Source organism: Micropterus salmoides, unplaced genomic scaffold (assembly GCF_014851395.1).
Source record: "Micropterus salmoides isolate LMB-PRFRI ecotype aquatic unplaced genomic scaffold, ASM1485139v1 Ms_hic_scaffold_14, whole genome shotgun sequence".
Taxonomy (NCBI): Eukaryota; Metazoa; Chordata; class Actinopteri; order Centrarchiformes; family Centrarchidae; genus Micropterus; species Micropterus salmoides.
In genome coordinates, this window is record NW_024040485.1 from 16,509,709 (window position 1) to 16,531,371 (window position 21,663).

General features: G+C 40.3%; 1 protein-coding gene across 6 annotated transcripts in view; it reads right to left on the reverse strand.

Annotated features, from left to right (window-relative positions):
• Window positions 1-21,663, reverse strand: part of per2 (period circadian clock 2) — a gene marked incomplete at its 3' end in the record, with an annotated part of 50,654 nt that overhangs the window by 22,808 nt on the left and 6,183 nt on the right. For 2 of the 6 annotated variants that reach the window (XM_038718024.1, XM_038718021.1), the window contains 2 exon segments: window positions 1,277-1,833; window positions 8,981-9,181. In XM_038718024.1, coding sequence (XP_038573952.1) covers window positions 1,277-1,725 — 449 coding nt within the window. 6 annotated transcript variants of the gene reach the window in all.

The following is a 21,663-nucleotide window of genomic DNA, read 5'->3' on the forward strand; positions in this document are numbered from 1 at the left end:
AGTTCACTTATGTTTCAAACTGGTTGGCCAATCTCTGCAACCTTGGCTCACTCATCTACTGACATTAGTCAGCACTGACAAACACATCCGCTGCTGATGGTTGTATTCATTACGACCAGATTCACTAGCAAGGACCACAATCAACAGATATGATTAAATTATTTATTGAGTAACGAACAGAAGATGTATGAAGCTTGCAGTAGCTGAATAGACACTAGAAAGCGTTGTGGGGAAGTTACGATAGGGAAATTCGCCGTAGCACCTCGGCACGACGGACCCCCTATAAACCTATGGAGAGGAGGAAGGAGATCAGGAGGCAGGACAGAGAAAGGGGTGGGAGTGTTTTATCTTGAAAAAGATTGATTTGTTGTCACAGAAGAGTGCCGACCAGACCACACATCACTGGATACAGGGAGGATTCCTGTACAGCCTGCTAATAAGAATAGGAAGGGGAGGACTTAGGACGTGTGGGTATTTATGGAAATGCTGGCGATGACGTTTTTGATGTGTGGTCCCGCTCCTGAAACTCTGCTAATTAGCACCACCTATGGAGGTGGCAGGCAAAGAGGACATGATTTTTCATCTTTTATGCCTTAAAAGACATCCGTCTATATATGAAAATGTCAAGGTTAACGATTAGGGCAAAAAGAAGAGACGTGAGGTTCAGCATAACTTCCAGCAAAGTAATTTGAAATGAACAAAACATTGTTTTTTCTTTCACTTAATTGTGTTTATCAGGGTTTGGATAGACATTTACATATGACCCATTTTTGTCAGCCTATGACTGCTGCGATTTGGATTTCTTTGTTGTTTCTATCCTTTCTGCTGACCTGCTGGTTGATGCATGGCTTCGCATCACAATCACTGCATATATCCCTGCATATGTAATGCTTTATACTGCTTCTGTGCTTAAGGGTGCTTAATGATTGTGTGGCTGAATCACAAACCTTATTTTACATCCAGCTTACAACCACAACACGGACAGTGCGACCTGTCAGCCATGTAAACCCTATTTAATATATCCTGCTGCTGACTCCTCTTTCTGACAGCTGACCAGTTTTGGAACTGGGCAGCTCAGGAGTGTTTTATCTTGAAAAAGATTGATTTGTTGTCACAGAAGAGTGCTGACAAAGACCACACATCACTGGATACAGGGAGGATTCCTGTACAGCTTGCTAATAAGAACAGGAGCTCCCCACTCGAGTATCACAACCACAGTAAGCTCGAGAAAAACTGGCTTAATAATGGCGACATCATTCCCACAACCACCACTGACCTCTTGTTGCTTTCAGAAGACTCCAGCAGGGCCGAGTCTTTACTGTTGCCATTGGAGCTGCCTACTGACTCATGGCCGTGGCTCTCATTGCCATGACTCTCGTTGCCGTTGCTCTCATTGCTGTGCGATTCGGTTCCACTCCCGCTGGACCCACTGCTCTTCATCTCCACGTCCTCATCGGGGTGCGATCGGGAGCGGGCATTCTTGCGATGGCTGTGCGGTGAGGCAGCAGGGTCCTGACCGCTGCTGTCGCTACCCTCTGAGGGGAGGCCTAGGTCAGGCCCACCTTGGCTGTAGCCACCCATTCGGTGCAGCTGTGCCATGGAGCTGCACCCTGAGACCCCCCTTGGCGTGGAGCTGCATGAGGTGGACACTCTGCACCCCGAGACTCCATCCTCATCCTCTAGCACAGGGAAGCGGTAGGGCTTGGAGTCTGAATCGTCTGACATTAGGAGGAGCGTTGCCCTGGGTTTTTTCCAGGTTAGTTAAACAGATGAGGAAAGAACACAATCACCCCATTTTCACAAGGGTGGTGCTGGAGAGAATCAAAGTTTGATCTGTAGAGAGAAGGAGATTATACATGTTAGTAATGAAGTAATGCTCATCCATTACAAGTTCAAGTAAAAAATATTTAGATAACATACAATTGAGCAGACATATGGTGGAATCCTCTGCCTGGACAGGTGACAGAACGTTGCCTGAAACAAATCACCTATGTCAAGTAAGTTTCAAGAGCATTTTAATGCCCTACTGACATGAACTGAATTCAGTGGCCGCCTGGAGGACAGGAACCCAATCTTAACTTTACAGCACACATTTGACGCAGGTCAACAATATGCAAGGTATACATGACTTGTGTTACATTAGTTGAGGTATGCAGCAACACTGGCATGGTTCCTGTATTAACTTACTATTAACTTGCAAGCACACACACACAATCATGCACACAGTTCAAAAATCTTTTCTCGAGACATAAATCAATGCTTCACTTATCCTCCTTCAAAAAGGTGTCTTTTGTCTGGTGTGATAGAGAACATAGCAGGGTTAACCCCTGGCCCTGCAGGTGCCTCTCAGTGAAACACAGTACAGTGAAAATACCCTCTTGTGCAGACAGTGTGGCCTTTTAGAACAGTGGGTCTGTCCCATCTGAGCCCTGCAACCCTTTCAAAGGATCATCCACCCTGGGACACAAAACACCAGACTGCGTTTATCTGAATGCCACCATAGGTTACCAGCCAACAGTGTGGAACTTTGGTCCTGTTTTCTGAAGGCATGTGGTGCAGCAAGCAGGATTTTATACACAGTCCTGTACAAAACTAGTGTCATCTCAGAAAATGAAGCTAATTAAATGCCAGATTTCAGCATATGAGAAAGAGGCATGCGTGTCTGGGCAGATCTTTCCTAGAAAATCTTCTCTGGTTACAGGAAGAAACATCCATTTCTATTTTGGGAACATCAACAGTGGCATGTTTGGAATAAACACAAGGAAAACTGGGAAGTAACCACAATCAGAGAAACAAATGCAAATGTTTTCTACGTAATTTTCAGCAGCGGAAATGTACAAGGGGAAATACAGTTATAAAAATGCTACAATGACCAACGACCATGTATTCATGATTTTGGTTAATGACAAGCTAAGGGACAATGGAAGCAACAGTTTCCAAGAGAATTAGTTAAATAGAATATATCTGACAAGAAGCATTATTGAGAGTTACATATATTAAAGTGCAAAAACAGTCTCGATGAGATGAAAAAGTAGAGCTGCTTCAGCCCACTAATGATGTAGAATTAGGCTAATTATACCATAGTGATGTAATGTAACCCACGATTCATGATTGTCTCTTCTTCCGTCTCGCCATTGAAGTCACCAAATTGAACTGTTTGAATTTAGCTATACAAACATCAGTCTGACATGTTAATTATGGTTAAACTTGGGATTTAGAGCACAGGGGGAAAAAGCCGTATCTCCTGTTTATAATCCTTTTTCTAGGCAACAAGTTAGAGTCACATTCAAAGCCATAAGCCCAGGTGTCCATGTATAACCCTCCAGCTTTGTTTTCTAGGGATAACCTGATTAAGCGGTGGCATGACTTCCTCTCTGCCCTGCAATGGAAAAATGTCTATTTTCTCCTCTGACGGAAGACACATGCCTTGCTTAATTCACCTGAGCTCTGTGGGGGTATGTAGCTGTGAATATTTAGTCTAACCAAGTTAGTCTTAAGTGTCAGGCCCATGCAAGCACAAGCATTGTATATGGAGGGTTTTCTTAGTGTGACTCATGAGCCTGATGGAGTTGCCGTATGTCGAAATGTTTAAAAGGTCACCATGCTACTGAGTGAACTGGGTCGACATACAGTGAAATGACAGACAACCAAGAAGAAATAAGTGAGCCACCAGGGTTCTGAAGTTCAGAGACCACTTGGTAAAATGAACTGGAGCAGTGAGTTTAGCAATGACTTGTCTTCTGTGCAAAGTGCAGCGATGTAGTTAAACTATTTTCTGCAGAACAAGAACAAGCCTCCTATTATTCGTAGTGGACCACCTGACTACGAGATATTACAGCCAACATACTGTGCATGCTGAACATTGTGCACAAACTTCTACTAGCTACTCAAAGTGTGGTCCAAAGTTAAATAGCTGACTGAAGTCCGTGACTTCACACTAGTTAACAACTGCTAGACATTCACCTCATTAGCTCATTATCACGCCAAATCTGTTGGCTCGATACCAGCAGACAGTCAGCGCGAGAGAGATAAAGAGAAAGTGAGGCTATCTAAACATGGACGGTGACCAGATACAAGCTCATTTAGCAATTTAGACAGGGCAGATAGGTAGGACATACACTTCCTCCTCTAGAAATATTCTTCCCTTTGGGCATCATCCTTCAATGAAATGTGGAGTGTAAGCAATTTCTGTACCTACATTAGTACATTTTAATACTGTCACAGGTGAGAGAACAACATTCCCATCACTTGTATGTAGTTCTGTCAAAAGCCAGGTGCTCTGTATTAAGTGTCTAACAGATTTGATGTTTAAAGCTACAATTTAGTGGCACAGATAAAAAAAATAAAAAATAAAAAAAAAAGAGCAAGAAAGGTTAAGTAAATGTATGCATTTTTCTTTCGCAGCCTTGTTTCATAGCAATAACAATGCACTGAATTCAGAAAGAAAGAGTGAGTTAAAGAAAAATACACATGGAAGGCAGATGTTAAAAAAAAAAAAAAAAAAAAAAAAAGAAGGGATGTGTGCCGCTGCAGGCCAACAGGGTTGGCTTGTTTGACCGTACGTGCACTCAGAATGGAAAATCAAATACTTACTCTTACTGAGGTGATTTATTATACTTCATTTCTAGAGTTTACTCAGAATGAAGCAGTCGTTCAAATAATCACTTGCTTAAAAGATAACTAATAAGAACAGTCAATAAATGGCATACAATATCAGTCAATAACATTTACTTTTTTCTAACCACCTGTTCACCATTTGATAATAGTCTATAAATGTCCAGTGCGCCTGCAGTAAGGGTTACCTGAGGCGACTTCAACGATCAATGCGATTATTCTCTTTTTCACAGTCATTAACCAAATCTATTTCATCCTGTTGAGCTGCTGCAGGGTGGGAAATGGAGGAGAATAATGTGGACTTCCTTCTTCCCCGCTAGGAAACCAATCAGCATTCTAAACTGAGTTACAGCACAGGGAGCTTAATGCGTACTCTCCTCTAGCATGGGACACTGCTGTATGTCACATCTTTCACTGGTTTTACATGATGTATAAACACATGCCATGAAACATTCAAATGCCGAGTTATGAAGCTTTCTTGTCAAAGTGCACAGACTGGTAGCAGGTCTAGGTAGCAGTTACATCCACCACCGAGGTAGGTACAACGAGGAACAGGTGGCAAACAAGGCAAGATGAGAAACATAACTCAATTACAGGTTTTATATCACTGTTCTCAGCCCTTTTAGTCATTTTAATGCAATCAAAAGGCTATCAAGGGATGAAACAGAATGTTGACCTGTGGGGAACATGCTGCTCACTTGGCCTTTCTGAATCTGAGGGGACTTCAACAGAGATAATTTAAAATAAATCACTTAATCATTGGGGAAAAAAAAAAAAAGGATAGAATACTCCATTCAGACATGGTTTGACACCATTAAAGCTAAGGCTGTAATCGGGGAGGGAAATTTAAATTTGATTATGTTGTTAGGTCTTGCCAACAACATAATCTGTTTTCTTAAACAGTTGGATTGAGAGCCTTTCTCACAAGCTTCTTCTGCCTCATTCTTATTTTCCAACTTGTTGCTGTTCTCAGTGCTCAACCATTAACACCCAGTCATAAATGCAGCCTATAAATGTAGGGGTTTAGTTTCATGTAAATCCTATTTAGCTTAAAAAATAAAAAGACTGGTAAAGAGAAGGTTTCAAACGGTTCAAAAGTTTTAAAAACAACTCCCTCTCTAGCTATAATTTCTTTTCATAACACTTGACTCTATGATGTGTTCTACCCTGCTCACTATTTGATTTTTTTGTAATTCATCTTTTCCAGAGGAAATCTTCGGACAGATCATTTCTACCAAATAAAAGACGTTCTCAGAATTCATTTATACATACAGGCTACTACCCAATCATCAAATTAATTGTATGAAAATCAACATCCACATAAGATATTCACATTGCAATGCTCTGATCTTATCGTCTAATGTGTCAGCTCAAACCATCTTAAACAACCACACAGGAGCAGTTTCATAACTAAGACTCATGCTGGAGGCATTCATTTTATTAATTACGTTGTATAGTCACTATATTGTACAATTGACTCAATTTGCATGAGGACTTGCATAAGTTTACAGTGGGTGGGTTCAGATAAAGTACCAAAATGAACACATATAGCTATTATAATAAATATATAATAATTATTATTGCAGGCTAAAAAGAGTTGCTTACCCCAAAACAACTGCAACACGTGATGATCAAGTTTCATTCACTGAGATGCAGTTGAAAGCAAAGTTAGAAAGTGAATCTTGACCATAGATCAATGGCTTTAAAAACTCTGATCAGGGCTGGATATTACATTTCAATAGCCTACCAAAGGTTAGCATTGAAGCTTTATAAAATTTTCAGTCTCCATTATTCAATATCTTAGACTGATTTAACCCATAACCAAGTCTCTGAAAGGATTTTAAGTGTGTATATTTGCAAATCCATTATTGACCATCAGCATGTAATCTGGTGTTTTATCAGTCTATTGCTGCACTCCTAGATATGTTATTCTTTTTGCTACTTTAAAGCGATTTCTAACAGTAAATTATTTTTTTTGTGTGTATGCAATAGTCCAAACTTTAAGGAAACAAGCGCTGCAAGTTTTTTCACATGCATAACTGGTTGCTCTATGGAGTGGTTTCCTCATTCGCTGACCTACATCTATCCTCAATGATGGTGCTGTTAAATTAAAAAGTTCCATGTTTCAATGGTAAATACTAAAATGTTTTACTAAGACGATTAAAGGCAAAATGCTATTTCATTGTGTCACTTTTAACACATCCCAGCAACATTTATATCACCAATACCTCATTTTTTGGATTGCATCTTTCTTGACTTGGCTTCATGCTCCTTTAAGCCATGTTAAAGCCAGTGCACAAATATGCCATGATTTTAATTCATCTCTGCGTCCCCTCTCCTTCAGACTGGCAACAGCTCCATTAAGAAATAACCACCAAAACTAGTGCCAATAGTGCAAGCAAACCCCATTATAACTTCTCCATTTAAAACTTTCACTTGAAGTAAAAGCAAACAAGCATTCAAAAGTAACGCGCAATAAGGAATCAGAAGTAATAGTTTGTAGAGTATTTTAATGAGTGAATGATTTGATGTAAACTACTGTCACTGTCTGATAAATAAGTCTATCAATGATATCTTAAGAGTCATAATGGATCACATGCACAATGCATACTGTACTTTCCAAGACCACCCAAAGCTTTATCCATTTTCCTAATGGCTAAAAAAAAAAAAAGAAAAAAAAGAGGGAGGAGTCATTTCCAAGCACCTCCTCTTCTGCTGAAATTGTAGGTGTGGAGGTTTGTACCTGGCGCAATGCCAATGCCTTGAAGATTGTAACAGTAAGATCAACAGGTCTAAATGACTTCTCCCTCCCCAGCCTTACATGCAGCACTCCTCTTTTCTCCTCCCTCTCCAGTCACCAAGGGAAAACTTAATATGACTACTGCATGGTGCTGTTAAAATAAAAAGTTCCATGTTTCAATGGTAAATATTAAGTGTTTTACCAAAACAATTAAGGGAAAAATGCTATTTCATTGTGTCACTTTTAACACATAACAGCAACATTTATATAACCAATACTTCATTTTTTGGATTGCATCTTTCTTGACTTGGCTTCATGCTCCTTTAAGCCATGTTAAAGCCAGTGCACAAATATGCCATGATTTTAATTAATCTCTGCGTCCTCCCTCCTTCAGACTGGCAACAGCTCCATTAAGAAATAAACACCAAAACTAGTGCCAATAGTGCAAACATACCCCATTACAACTTCTCCATTCAAACTTTCACTTTAGGTATACGCAAACAAGCGTTCAGAAGTAAAGTGCAATCAGGAATCAGAAGTAATAGTAATAGTTTGTAGAGTATTTTAATGATGTGAATGATTTGATGTAAACTACTGTCGCTGTCCGATAGATAAGTATTTTATTTCCGACTTATGACCTACTACACAGGCTGTGAAAATTCATTAACCTCCATTTTTAAAACTCCTTACATAATGTCAAAAATGCATTGTGTCATCAGGCTAAAATAGCCCCATGTTTCCTGAAAAGTTGAAATTCTTTGGAGAAACAAGATACTTAGCTGTGAAAAGCACCAGGAATGTAATATGTTAGATTGATTGCAGTCAATTATCTTGCCAAATTGCCTGTAGGGTTGCAGCTGCATCTGAACACTGGCATCAAATTGTACCATAGTAGTTTTCCATAAGTAGCCTACTTAGATACTCACTCTTAACAACTTAAACAGCACTGTCAAAACATTGTATAATGGATGAATGAATGACTCCCAAGAGCCAGTCTGTCCTTTATGTAAGGATTTATCCCCTCATACCCAAATAGGCACACCGCCTGACTCAAGCATGCACAGCATGATGACAGTCTCTTCGGGGAAAACCATAGCTCACATATTCTCTAATCGGTGCTGCGTATGAACTTCTGTCATGTGCTGCTGCAGTAGACTCTTTATGTAAGGCAGGAGTTATCGTGTAACAGCGATACCAGAAAGCACGTCTTCAACTCTGCACCATGTGTTCCTGACATCTCCGCCAGTTATTCGGTCAACTCCGCAGCACCGTGATACTGCGTAGCGAATTCTACTCTCATGTAAAGGTAGGTGGCTTTAAACGCAGATCACTGGTGGTATTTCAGCTCACAACACGACAGGCTTTTACCAACCACTCACGTCCTCGCTGTCATGTGAGGCAGGGCGGCTTGCTGTAGGCTAACATACTGACCGGGTTTGACCCTCACACTGACACAGTTATGCAACTTTGACGCTTCACGCCCCTTTTAGTATTTTACACATGCATATTACAGCTCCTTAACGGTGGTGTTAATACTAACAAATAATCTGTCACACTGAACAGTGCTTTTTTTTTTAACCACACAGCAATAGGCTACCGATAGAGCATAGTTTAAACTCCACCAACCTCACAAAATGCAAATCCTCTCCCGATGCCGGTGTCTTCGTGAAATAAAGTCTCAATATGGAGCTCTTTCTGGTTGAATCCCGACTAAAGAAAAGCGTAGGGGTTCCGCCGGTCCTAGGCTGCTCTGACACACTGCTCTCTCCTGTTTAGGTTTCCAGACGGGTTTTTGTCATTCATCTCCAGAGCAAGCAGTGACCTCATTTCGAGCTCCGCCCTGAGCGCCTCCTCCAGCTCCCCACCTATTGGCCCAGAGAGCCGTCCGTCTCTACCTCGCACCGATTTGAAGCAATAGGCGTTGCGATAACTGCCGGTCAGCGCTGTGACTGGTCTCCAGTGCTGTCAAACATTTTACATAAGGATGTCACCGCTTTCACGTGGAAACCCACGGCTTCCTCCGGCGTGTGTGAGGCGAGAGCAAATCACTACGAGGCAGCTGCCGGTGAATGAAGCGGTGCCGATGGTTGGCTCACAGCGGCTCAGTGAGAGCCAGTGTTATCTAAACGGTTATACAAGTGTGTGTGTGTGGCCAATGTGGTTGAACTGTTTGGTGCGCAATCATTCGCGCGCAAAAGTTCCTCGACTCGCCTTAAAATTGTGATATAACAAGGTGTCTTTGATCGAGGCTGTTATCTAATTTACAGCCATCCTTACATAAAATCAGTGCTATGTTGCAATGGTGTTGCAGTGCTGTTTTTGCAGTTACACTGCGTCTAATATATGTTGTAATAGCCTACACAGGCCCACACATAACAAAAACACGTGTTATTTAATTCTTATTTCATTCCCCAAGCACTAAGTTACAAAGCTGTGTTCTGTCGCATGTCAAATAGTCGAATACAAAAAGAACATAATTAATTAAAGGCTATAGGCTACATTAGCACATTTACATTCAAAGCTCCGATTTTCATCTACATTTGTCTTATAGCTTGTTTTATATTAAAGTTCTTTTAATTTTGAGAAGCCTGAGAAAAATAAAGTATATTTTAAATCAGTTCTCGATGGATTCATGCAATAATAATGACTGTACGCATACACAAAACTTTCATATTGTTCAGTTGCAACCATTTTATTATCACAACTGAATGTTGGGGATGGTTTTGATTTCTGTTCTTCTGAGGAGTCAGTCAAAAGTCAAACTGTCCCCCTAGTGGCTGGGTTTGGACTCCTGTTAGCTGCTGGTCAAACCACTTGTCAGTGGTGAATTTATGACCTGGCTTTGGCACTAAAGGACTCATTACTCCAATTGCAGAGTCTAATAATGCCTGGTGGAATTTATGAGTTTGACACCCCTCAATTTATAATATTGTGTGGTTGTGTTTACACTTATATTATTATATATTTATTTATTCCCATCCTCAGTAATAACATGCATCACGTATGGACTGCCAAGTGATAAACCTGTTGCAATGGAGAAGCTGTTATCTTTTTTTTCTTCACCAAGACACAGGAGTAACAAACAAACCACCTTTCCACTCAGAACGTTCAAAAATCCTAATTCAGCAACTGTATAAATATAAAAACATGTAGTGCTTGTAATAGTTTTTGGCCTTCTAGTATTAAAATGTGATTCTTAACCACAGAAACAAAGCTGTTCACGGAAAATTAGCAAAATGGTTGTTGTTGTCTTGATTCCTTCACCGTTATATGGGCCCACAGATGGAACAGAGTATGTGGTGTGAGCCATTTCTTGCAGAGAAAACCAGCACATACGGAGCAGAGCACCAGATGGCAGAAATAACTAGAGTTGTCTTGTGCTCTGCGTCAAGCTGAGCTAATGCAATAAGAAGAGATGGAAAAGTATGTGTAGCCCCAAAACAAGTAGGATGCGTATATGTTTATGACTCTCACACCTTAGTCACAACCTCTTCTCCTCACATATTCATGTGAGATGAATAAATGGATATATAGATGCAGTATATACAGTATCTCACAAAAGTGAGTACACCCCTCACATTTTTGTAAAGGTCTTCGGGTGTACGGGCGCGTGCGCGGGGGGCAGCACTCATCTTATGTGCATGTGTTCTCGCACAGACTTCACTCGGTTAAAAAAAAAACTTAGACTATTAATTTATGTTACAAGTCGAAGTGGATATTTTACGCATGGTCCAGGTGAAGCAACAGTGAACACACAGAGTGCAGATGTTGGTTTCAGTTGTTTGATAGGCTACGTCATTAATAAGCCGACGTGCAGCTCATCGAGTTCTCAGTCTTTCAGGCGACTTTATAAAACATACTGCTGATGGAGAAAATGGACCAGACGGGGGGAGAGAGAGACCGGGCAAGCCAGGGTGTGTACCTGAGGTATGTGCGAGTGTGTCAGAGTATGAGGAGAAGAGAATTCTGAGGCAGGTGCAAAGCATACTTAAAAATAATAAGAATGTTCGTAGTCATTAAAACCTGCTTTCATGGGGTGGTATAATGTGAAAATGATGACGCATGAGTGCTGCCGGCACTAGGGAGCTACAGTTCATTGATGGAATCATGAATGCCAACATGTACTGTGACAGTATGTCACAGCATGATCCCCTAAGCATGATCCCCTAAGCATGATCCCGTCCCTTCGGAGACTGGGCCGCAGGGCAGTAGGCCAACATGATAACGACCCCAAACACTCCTCCAACCACTGCCTTGCTAGAGAAGCTGAGGGTTAAAGAGATGAACTGGCCAAGCATGTCTCCAGACCTAAACCCTATTGAGCATCTGTGGGGCATCCTGTGGAGGAGTGCAAGTCTCTAACATCCACCAGCTCCGTGATGTCGTCATGGTGGAGTTTTAGAGGACTCCAGTGGCAACCTGTGAAGCTCTGGGTGAACCCCATGCCCAAGAGGGTGAAGGCAGTGCTGGAAAATAATGATGGCCACACAAAATATTGACACTTTGGGCCCAATTTGGACATTTTCACTTAGGGGTGTACTCACTTTTGTTGCCAGCGATATATACATTAATGGCTGTGTGATGTGTTATTTTGAGGGGACAGCAAATTTACACTGTTATACAAGCTGTACAGTCACTGCTTCACATTGTAGCAAAGTGTCATTTCTTCAGTGTTGTCACATGAAAAGATATAATCAAATATTTACAAATATGTGAGGGGTGTACTTACTTTTGTGAGATACTGTACATATACATAGATGTATACAAAGATGTATAGATATATAGATGCAACAGACATGTTTTATAGTATTCTAAAGTGACTCTGCTGTTAGGCTGGGCTACAAACTGGCAGTGTTGCCATTTATTACATATATTGTATTCACTGCCTCAGACTCTGAGGCTTAGCACACAATCCAAACAAAAGGAAAATCGCTCATAGTATCAGTACTCTCAACCATGACTTCTGGATGGAGACATTTTTTCCCCATCAACTTTACATAAAATGGAATGAATCTGTCGACCAATGTAAGTGTTTTCATTGCCAATGGAAACAAGCCTCAGAGCCCATCCACTAATCTGCCCTTATGCAGTCAGTGACGCAGATGTCCTAATATGTCACTAAACTAGGATTAATAATATCCACGAAAACCATCATGGCTCAAAAACATGATGAGACATGATGATGCAACTCAAGTGTTTCCCATTTGCTGTCTGAAAGTAAAAGTGTGGGAGTGACGCAAATCAGCTCAGCAGTCCTTCAAGGCCTCTATGGAAAGAAGGGCATCCCTGGTATGAGGAGTGAAGTGACACAGTTAATGGTATATGATCATCAGTATCACCACAACTAGTGTCACTTAAAACAGCATGCTGAAAGCAACAAACACTGAGTCGAGTGGGATCATCTTACAAGTTGATTCCAGTGAATACTGACCTGATCCGGTGATTACATTTACATTTACTCATTTGGCAGACGCTTTTATTATTAAATAAACATACACAAAACTGAGCCTAACTTGTTGCTGTTTTTACTGAAAAATAAGACACACACGACCTCTTTGGACTCAGTTCCATTAGAGATATTTTTTTAAAATTAAAAACTCTCTCTTATTCTCAGACCAGACATCTATGAGTATGTTTTTGTGAAACGTGTCACCCAAAGGCTCAGTATCCCACAACACAGTAAAAGGATGCAAGCAAAACTGGCATCCCAAATCACAACAATATACATTATATTTTGGGATTTGAGAACTGACATAAATTATATGGTTAGTGGTAACAATCTGTGTATTATCATTAGTCCACAAATAACTTGATATATTCGTGCAGCAGGAAAAAGAAGTGTACACTCCCACGGGATAAAAAAAAAAGTCTGCAATCTTCCTCCCACTCTGAGATAAAGTGGTGCTATTTCCACAGTAACAGCAGTTTGAACTACGTCACATAGACTGCTGCCAGATGATGTGGGCTACTTTCACATCAGGCTATAGATATTAAAAGCACTATGGGATGGACGACTGCCAGCTCCTACTTGAGGAAAAATGCAGCCAACAGTTTAAATGTCTTTTTTCTAGAGCCTTAACGATAATAAAACTGAAGAAAATTAGACAGGTTTGAGTGTCATGGAGATGGCCAAACCTCGCTAAACTGTTTTAGAGTTGAAGATAATGGTAAGACAGTTATGTGGGTGGTCAGTACACAAAAATGCATTGCACTATTCCCTTTGCGGCCAAGAAGGTTCCAGTAATGTGACAGATTTTCAAACGTACATTTGGATCTCCAAAGTACTGTCAGTAGATTAATGACAGATGGCAAGTTTGACATTTTGATTTCTCTCAACTGAGCAAATTTAGTTTGAGCCACATGCTGCCTTTCAGAGGAAAAAAAAGGGGCACATGACCATGTGACTCAAACACACCAAACAATGTTTCTCCCCTTGCAATACTGAAAAACACTTTGATCATTATTGGAGTGCATAAAGGATGTTACCCAGAACCAATTCAAGTCAATTTGTCATTAATTATATGGGACTTCCACAAACTTGCCTATGGTACATCACTTCTGGCTGTAAAGGCAGAACAGAAAGCATTCAGCTTTCTATGTAGTTTTCATACGGGTTCACTTTTTTATGAAGGGTCAGCATACTGAGGTATTCAAAAAGAGACAGATGCAGGTCATTAGCATTCTTGCCCTCAAGTCTACAGTTTTGCTGTGATTTGTCAGTGTTTCTGTAATTATTTTAATTCACTGTACATCTCATTAACATGAACAGTTTTATCTGATTTTTAGCAAATAAGAGTTATGATGCTTCAGCTGTATGTAAAGTCATTTTTTATTTTAACTAATGTTTAAGGCTGATGTTATACTTTTAGATAGTGTTGGGTCTGAAAACCAAAAGAAATATATAATTATTAAATATTATATATACAACTGTTATTATTATACCTATTATTATGTACCCTGACATATACAGCAGAGTCACAATATGCCTGGATGAAAAACAAATTCGCCCTATTTGACATTTCAAATTATATTGAAATGTATATTTAATTTAGTCCAGCAGAGGGCTGATGCCCGTCAATACAGTTTCCTTTGATTTAGAATTTGTCCATTTTATTGAAGATAAAACACTTGCATTAGTGCCCACTCTCTGTCAAGTGGGCACTAATGCATCCCCCATTAAACAAAAAATAACTGTCAATACTGTTGTGTGTAACTCAACACAAGCACCAGCCCAACTGAAAGGTCCACAGACAGATACTGTTTTTTATTGACAGTTCTTTACGCTTTCATACAGAAGCAACTGTGCATCCCACAGCCATTCAGTCGGAAGTGATTCAGCTCCTTCATCTTGTGGGCATGGAGGGATCACCCTCAAACTGACACCCAGGGCTATAAAGAAAACATCGGCGGATGTTGTAACTGCAACAAAATTTTGCTTTGTGTATGAAGTGTGTAGGACTGCTGTATGCTGTGTTCAGTCCTTAATATTTTAGCAGGAGTCTGGGTTACTTGCATGACTGCGAACGTGGTATCCCTTTATAGTACTTGGAGGCTAGACTGCCTCCGCCTGTGAACACACTCCCTCCCACATGCAGTTTGTCAGTGACGTGTAAGCAGGTGTCAGTACTCATATGAAAACTCAAATGTGACGTGCGCCACAGATGGCGTTGTCGCTTCGTCAGAAGGTAAACTTGCCATCACAGCCAACTGCCAATGATAAAGTGCATCCACCAGGTTATTTTTCATGCCAAACTAAACCAGGTGACAGCTGAAACACTGGACTGTAGAAAGCAGACTGTGGAAGTATGCAGTCTGGTGTTAGGTTTACTGTTTGCCAACGTTTTGTCAGTCAGAGCTAGAAAATCTGGGAGTCTGGGTGGTTGGGTGCTGCTGAGGAGGGACAAGCAAGAGGCAACCACCAGGACTAGTCTGAGTCATTGAGCAAACATTCCCCCAATCATACCAATGACCTTAATATCTTAATAGTGGAACACTCATTTTCAGCATCAACACTATAACAAAAATTAGGGGGTGTTAAATTAACTACTGAGACCCCTAAAGTTTTATGGGAAATACTGACTATAGAATATGGGGGTTTCTCTTCCAGTCATGGCTTAAATCTAATGGCGATTAGAGACGCTTTATCTTATCCATAACAAACATAACAAAATTATAAACACAACACTTTTGTTTTTGCCCCCATTCATCATGAGCTGAACTCAAAGATCTAAGACTTTCTCTATGTGCACAAAAGGCCTATTTCTCTCAAATATTGTTCACAAATCTGTCAAAATCTGTGTTAGTGAGCACTCACAGGTGTGGCATATCAAAATGCTTATCAGACAGCATGGGTATTGCACAGGTGTGCCTTAGGCTGGCCACAATAAAAGGCCACTCGAAAATGTGCAGTTCCATCACACAGCACAATGCCACAGAGCGTGCAATTAGCATGCTGACTGCAGGAATGTCCACCAGAGCTGTTGCCCATGAGCTGAATGTTCATTTCTCTACCATAAGCCGTCTCAAAGGCATTTCAGAGAATTTGGCAGTACATCCAACTGGCCTCACAACCACAGACCACGTGTAACCACACCAGCCCAGGACCTCCACATCCAGCATCTTCACCTCCAAGATCGTCTGAGACCAGCCACCCGGACAGCTGCTGCAACAATCGGTTTGCATAACCAAAGAATTTCTGCACAAACTGTCAGGAACCGTCTCAGGGAAGCTCATCTGCATGCTCGTTGTCCTCATCGGGGTCTCAACCTGACTGCAACTTCGCACAGCCATTGAAGAGGAGTGGACCAACATTCCACAGTCCACAAACAACAACCTGATCAACTCTATCCTTCCGTCCATCGCAGGGTCGCGGGGGGGCTGCAGCCAATCCCAGCTGACATCGGGCAAATGGCGGGGTACACCCTGGACAGGTCGCCAATCCATCGCAGCTGATCAATGCGAAGGAAATGTGTTGCACTGGCAAATGGTGGTCACACCAGATACTGACTGGTTTCTGGACCCCCCAGACTCCCTCAATACAGTGAAACTGTACATTTTCGAGTGGGCTTTTATTGTGGCCAGCTTAAGGCACACCTGTGCAATACCCATGCTGCCTGATCAGCATCTTGATATGCCACACCTGTGAGTAGGATGTATTATCTTGGCAAAGGAGAAGCTCACGAACACAAATTTTGACAGATTTGTGAACAATATTTGAGAGAAATAGGCCATTTGTGTACATAGAGAAAGTCTTAGATCTTTGAGTTCAGCTCATGATGAATGGGGGCAATAGTTATTATTCCAGATAAGGTCCACTGATGTTACAGAGGGCAAATCAGGATGATCTTCACTGTTTGCAATTCCTTTTTCTGAACTAATGCTCAGTTATTTATTTTTAGCATTTTAGCTCCATAGGAAATACACTCTTCTCTGATAAGGTTCTTGTAAGGTTCCATTTCCTGTATGACCCCAATTCACATATGGTTACAAGATCCAGGGGGCAGACGATATCATGACCACACCCCTTTTATGGCTCAGTTTCTCCTATTGATCAGTGGATGTTTAATGATGCAGATCAGAATTATTTCCATGTCTAGATTCTGTGACGATCCCACTCCCGACATGGCAGACGGAAACTAAAGATATTAGTCAGCAGGCTACAAGCACCACTTCACATCTCAAACTGCACTCCTGTTCCCAGTGATGACGATACATCTGTACTATTTCAGTGCACTTATGAATGAAATGGGTATGGTTATTTAATGTCATCCATTTTGAAAAACAAAAGCAAGGGTTGGTTTTGATCACTTAGGCATCAAAAGTTGTATTCATGAAAAGAGATAATTACAGCGACTAACCTGTTTTCTAAATTTATTTAGAAGGGATAGCAGTTTCTGATACATTAAAATGGCTGGGGAAGTAGAAATTAATGTGTTTGGCACATGGAAAACACTTCTTCCTTAACTAACACCTCAGGTAGATGCTGTAGGCTAGAGTGTAAAACAGATAGTTTAGAGTCTCCCTGCAATTAAAACTAATGCTCCAGCTACAGTATTTATATTCAGTATTTCAAATGGTCTGTTTAATTTGAGACAAAAACACTTGCCGACAGTTTATTACACTTTTCCTGCTTCAGCAACCCTCCCAGCCAATCACGGGTCGCAAGGGATTCAGTCCATCAATCTTTCCACTTGCTATCTTAGACAGAATAGAAGGATAACCCTCAATCTGACTGCTCTGACCATTCGGTTGAATCTACAGGTGAACTATTGCTTCTTTGTATATAAAGACAAATCAAGTTTTTTCCTTAAAAAAAATGTTTAGATGACGGAAAAGTCTATTACATCTTAGATGCCCATATTTCTTGCTCGACTGTGAACGTGGTATCCCTTAATAGTACTTGCGCCTTATCTGTGAACACACTCCCTCCCACATGCAGGTTGTCTGTACAAACTCATGGAATTTTCTGTAACCAAACGTGACACGTGCCACAGATGGAGTTGTCAGTTGTCAGTAGCTACAGTCTCGCCATTGCCCACCACAGAGCTCCTGTGCTAAATGACTCACTGAATGATTCAGGTAGTTTTCAAAGCATTAGAACTGATACTCTAATAATGCAACAGCCGAGTTCAGAGGTTGATTCATTTGTCAAATGACAAACCAGACTAGGTAAATAATGGAACGAACTAAATGTAGAACAAGGTGTTCTCCTCTACAGAAATTAAGCATGGAAATATTTAAGATGTAATTTAAGATATCCATTTCATGATAATATTGAATTGGATGAATATCTTCCTTTGGAGTGTGCACGTGCAAACCACATACTGGCCTAATCCCAATGTCCACTCAAAGCTCTAAACCCTTGGAATTTTTCTGTGAGCTAAGTGAAAATGTCAGAAAGTTGAATGAACTTAAAATTGTTCATGAGGAATGAGCTGTAGGTTTCTTCCTCGTGCCCACGTGACATGCTACAATTCATTCCAACCAAGCCACTGCTATGAAGATATATTTTTTTATTTATTCATTCTCAAACAGGTGAGTTTTGAGATTGAAATATTGTTCAGTCCAGCAAGACAGCCAGTGAGCAACAGGTCAACCAGTACAGGTCTGTGCTGAGACAGTGATAGTGAAGCTGAGATAGAGAAAACCTGTGACACATTAGTGACATCAGCCACAGTTTACAACAATACACTAACAGCCTGGTAAAGCCAGACTTTGTACTGCAACCATGATGATTGTGGGCATATACTGCCCTCTACAGGCACTCAACAGGCCAGACTAATGGACCAAACTAGACAAATGAATTTAAGAACTACTTTGTAAAATACACATGACTAATGTGAAGAGGCTGTGACTGAGGTATGAGAGTCTAAACATATGTGCATCCTACTTGTTTTGAGGGCTACACATGCTTTCTCATCACTCCTTACTGCATTGGCTCCAATGACAGAATATGGAAAGAAAATTACTTTTTCCAACTGTGGTCATGCAAACAAAAAAACTTTATTTACAGCAATATCCTGCACTGTACCTGACGTTTGGTGCAGAAGCCCATTTGAGAGCCAAACAGGCCAGGTTCACAGCAGCATTTAACAACAGCAAGAAAATTATCACAACAGCTATGGTGTTTAATTTACTGTCAGACAGCACCCCATAGTGGAAGGAATGGAGAACACTGGTTTGGTTTACACTACAATCAAAACACCACTCTTAGAAGAATGGCTGTATAATAGACCAGAGGTTCTAAACACTAGGCTGTAGGAGATTTGCCAAAATTACCACCTAGTAATTGTTTGTTGTTATTAATTTAGTTTTTTGTATTTTTGTGCTGCTCCATGTTTGAATTGATAATTCAAATATGTAATCATTCTAGCAATAACAGTGAGCAGGCTTTGGCACACACATTCATTTAGTGTTACTGAAAACAATGTATACAAACAATATAGCTCCCTAGACTACATGAGCAGCTTCAGGACCCTGGATGTCCCTGGACCCCATTATGAACCACCCCGATAAACACTTTAACTGGTTCAAATTACAGCTATACTATATACGTCAACGAATTAAAAATAAAAGAAATACAAAATTTAACAAACCTTGCTATCAAGTTAATATGCTGATGTTATGATTTTTTGTGAGGCGAGGGTTACTAGGTTTATCTGCAAAATAGTAACTAGTATAATGATAAGATTTGGATCTGATTCAAACTTACACAACCCACCAATATAATTTAAGTTGGCATTTGTGGACTAGTTTAGCAGCCCTAAATTATCCATATTGCCAGATCTAATGTCAGTGAGCTGCAGTGTAAAAATTACACAAGGTGATGCCATATCCCTTTGCCTTGTCAGTGAATTTACTACTTTAAATATGTCCTCAGTATGAAATGTGTGTAAATAACAAATAAAATCTGCCTTGAATTGAATGCAATTCATGAAAAACTATTATACACACACACACACACACACACACACACAATATTACATTACTATTACAGACTATTAGGGTGTAAATGGCTATAATGTTTTTCTGTTGTTTACCATCAATTTAATGTTGTTTTACTGTCCATTACCGCTCATCATTCTTCTTTAGCCATCAATAAAGGGGTTATTGGTACCTGTCGACGCACAATGGTAAAAAAAATATCCCTTTGGAAGGTGGGTAAAAGGTAAATTCACAGGGCAACAATTTAACCAGGTTGCTAATCTAACAAATGAGCAATATGAACAGGAAGGGGTTCAGGGTAAGGGCAAGGGACAGATGAAAACTGTAACCACTCCTTGTATGTGGTGTACTATCCTACCTGTACAAGCAACCAGGAGATAAGCACTGACACCCAGAGGTTCCCACCCCCAGATGTATTCCTCACCAGAGTCAGGACACCACCTGTAGAGATTTAAAACATCATAAGCAAAGCCAATCTGTCAGTTATTGCTCATGGTCCTTAACCAGATAAACAACTGAGTCATCTTGTACTCGTCCTTAAGCCAAACACACAAGGATTTTCTTTTGAGAAAGTCAACACTGCAAGCCATCTGTTGTCAAACGATGCTTTCCAATTTAACATGCCTGTACTAGGAAAACGAGACATGATGAAATTAATTAAACAAGTGTCAATTTCTCACATTTGAGATGGAGGCCTCTTCCAACAGATGGCTGATTATTAAAATGTTCACTCAGCTTTATAGAAGACGACCAGTTGGAGTTGGATGCTTTCATATACTCTGGATCAACCGTTTAGCCCTGATCATAACCTAAACAAGCAAGCAAGATTAGTAATTAAATCCTTCCCGCTACAAAAATGGTCAGAGGTCACATCAGCTAAAATCCCACTCTGCCAACAAACAAACAATAATTTGGTGCTCTTCAGTATGTCATTCTTAATGTTAGTGACAGACAAAATAAATTGCAAACATTGGGCAGCAGGACACATGTTCAAGAATCTCACCAAACAGGTCGTCTTTGGACAGAGCATACAGGATCCTGGAGGCTCTTGTCAGGTCAGTAATGGAGAATGACTAAATCCCAATTGTCACCAGGGATGGCCATTGATATCTCCCAAGAAACTGTAACCTCTTTGGAGGAGGTGGTTAAGGATAACAGATAAGACTCCACATATGAAATGAGTCTTTAGCAGAACTGTGTCAGTAAAACCACATTTTTTGACATGTACAAACAAAACAAATACAAGAGTACAATCTCAAAGATATTCTCTCTCTGAAAAAGAAAACAAAAGCTAAATTGCTTAAATACAACAACTTCTTTTGAAAAAAAGATTAAAGATTAAAGTGACCACAGTGTTATAGCCAACACTTTTTAGCAACTATGGCACCTATGGAAACTTTTGTTTAAATATATATTCTAGCTTGTTTCAGCTAGTCTGATTGCGGCTGTAAGAAGATTGTATGAGAACATTGTGGCAAAAACTCATCATGTCACCAGTACTGTAGTCTACTGTATAATTGGCTGGAAGGAGTGACGGGAGGTTTGATCATTCACACATACCTGGGATAATTTGTACAGACAACAGGTATTTCCAGGTCAGTAATTCATCATGCATTATATCGTCTGCTTAAATAATTAAAGTCCAGAGTTAACAAATAAGACCTAATATTACAAAGGCTGTTTTTATCATACAGGGCCGACATTGTTCAAATATGTTGATAATTAAAACCTATAAAATGCCCGACCATCACATTTGAAAACTTTCAAGTAAGGTTTCAGACTCTTAAGCAATAGATAGCCCAAATAAATACAATATAAAGGTATAAAATAGATAAAAGCAAAAGAATAACTATAATCAGTAAAAA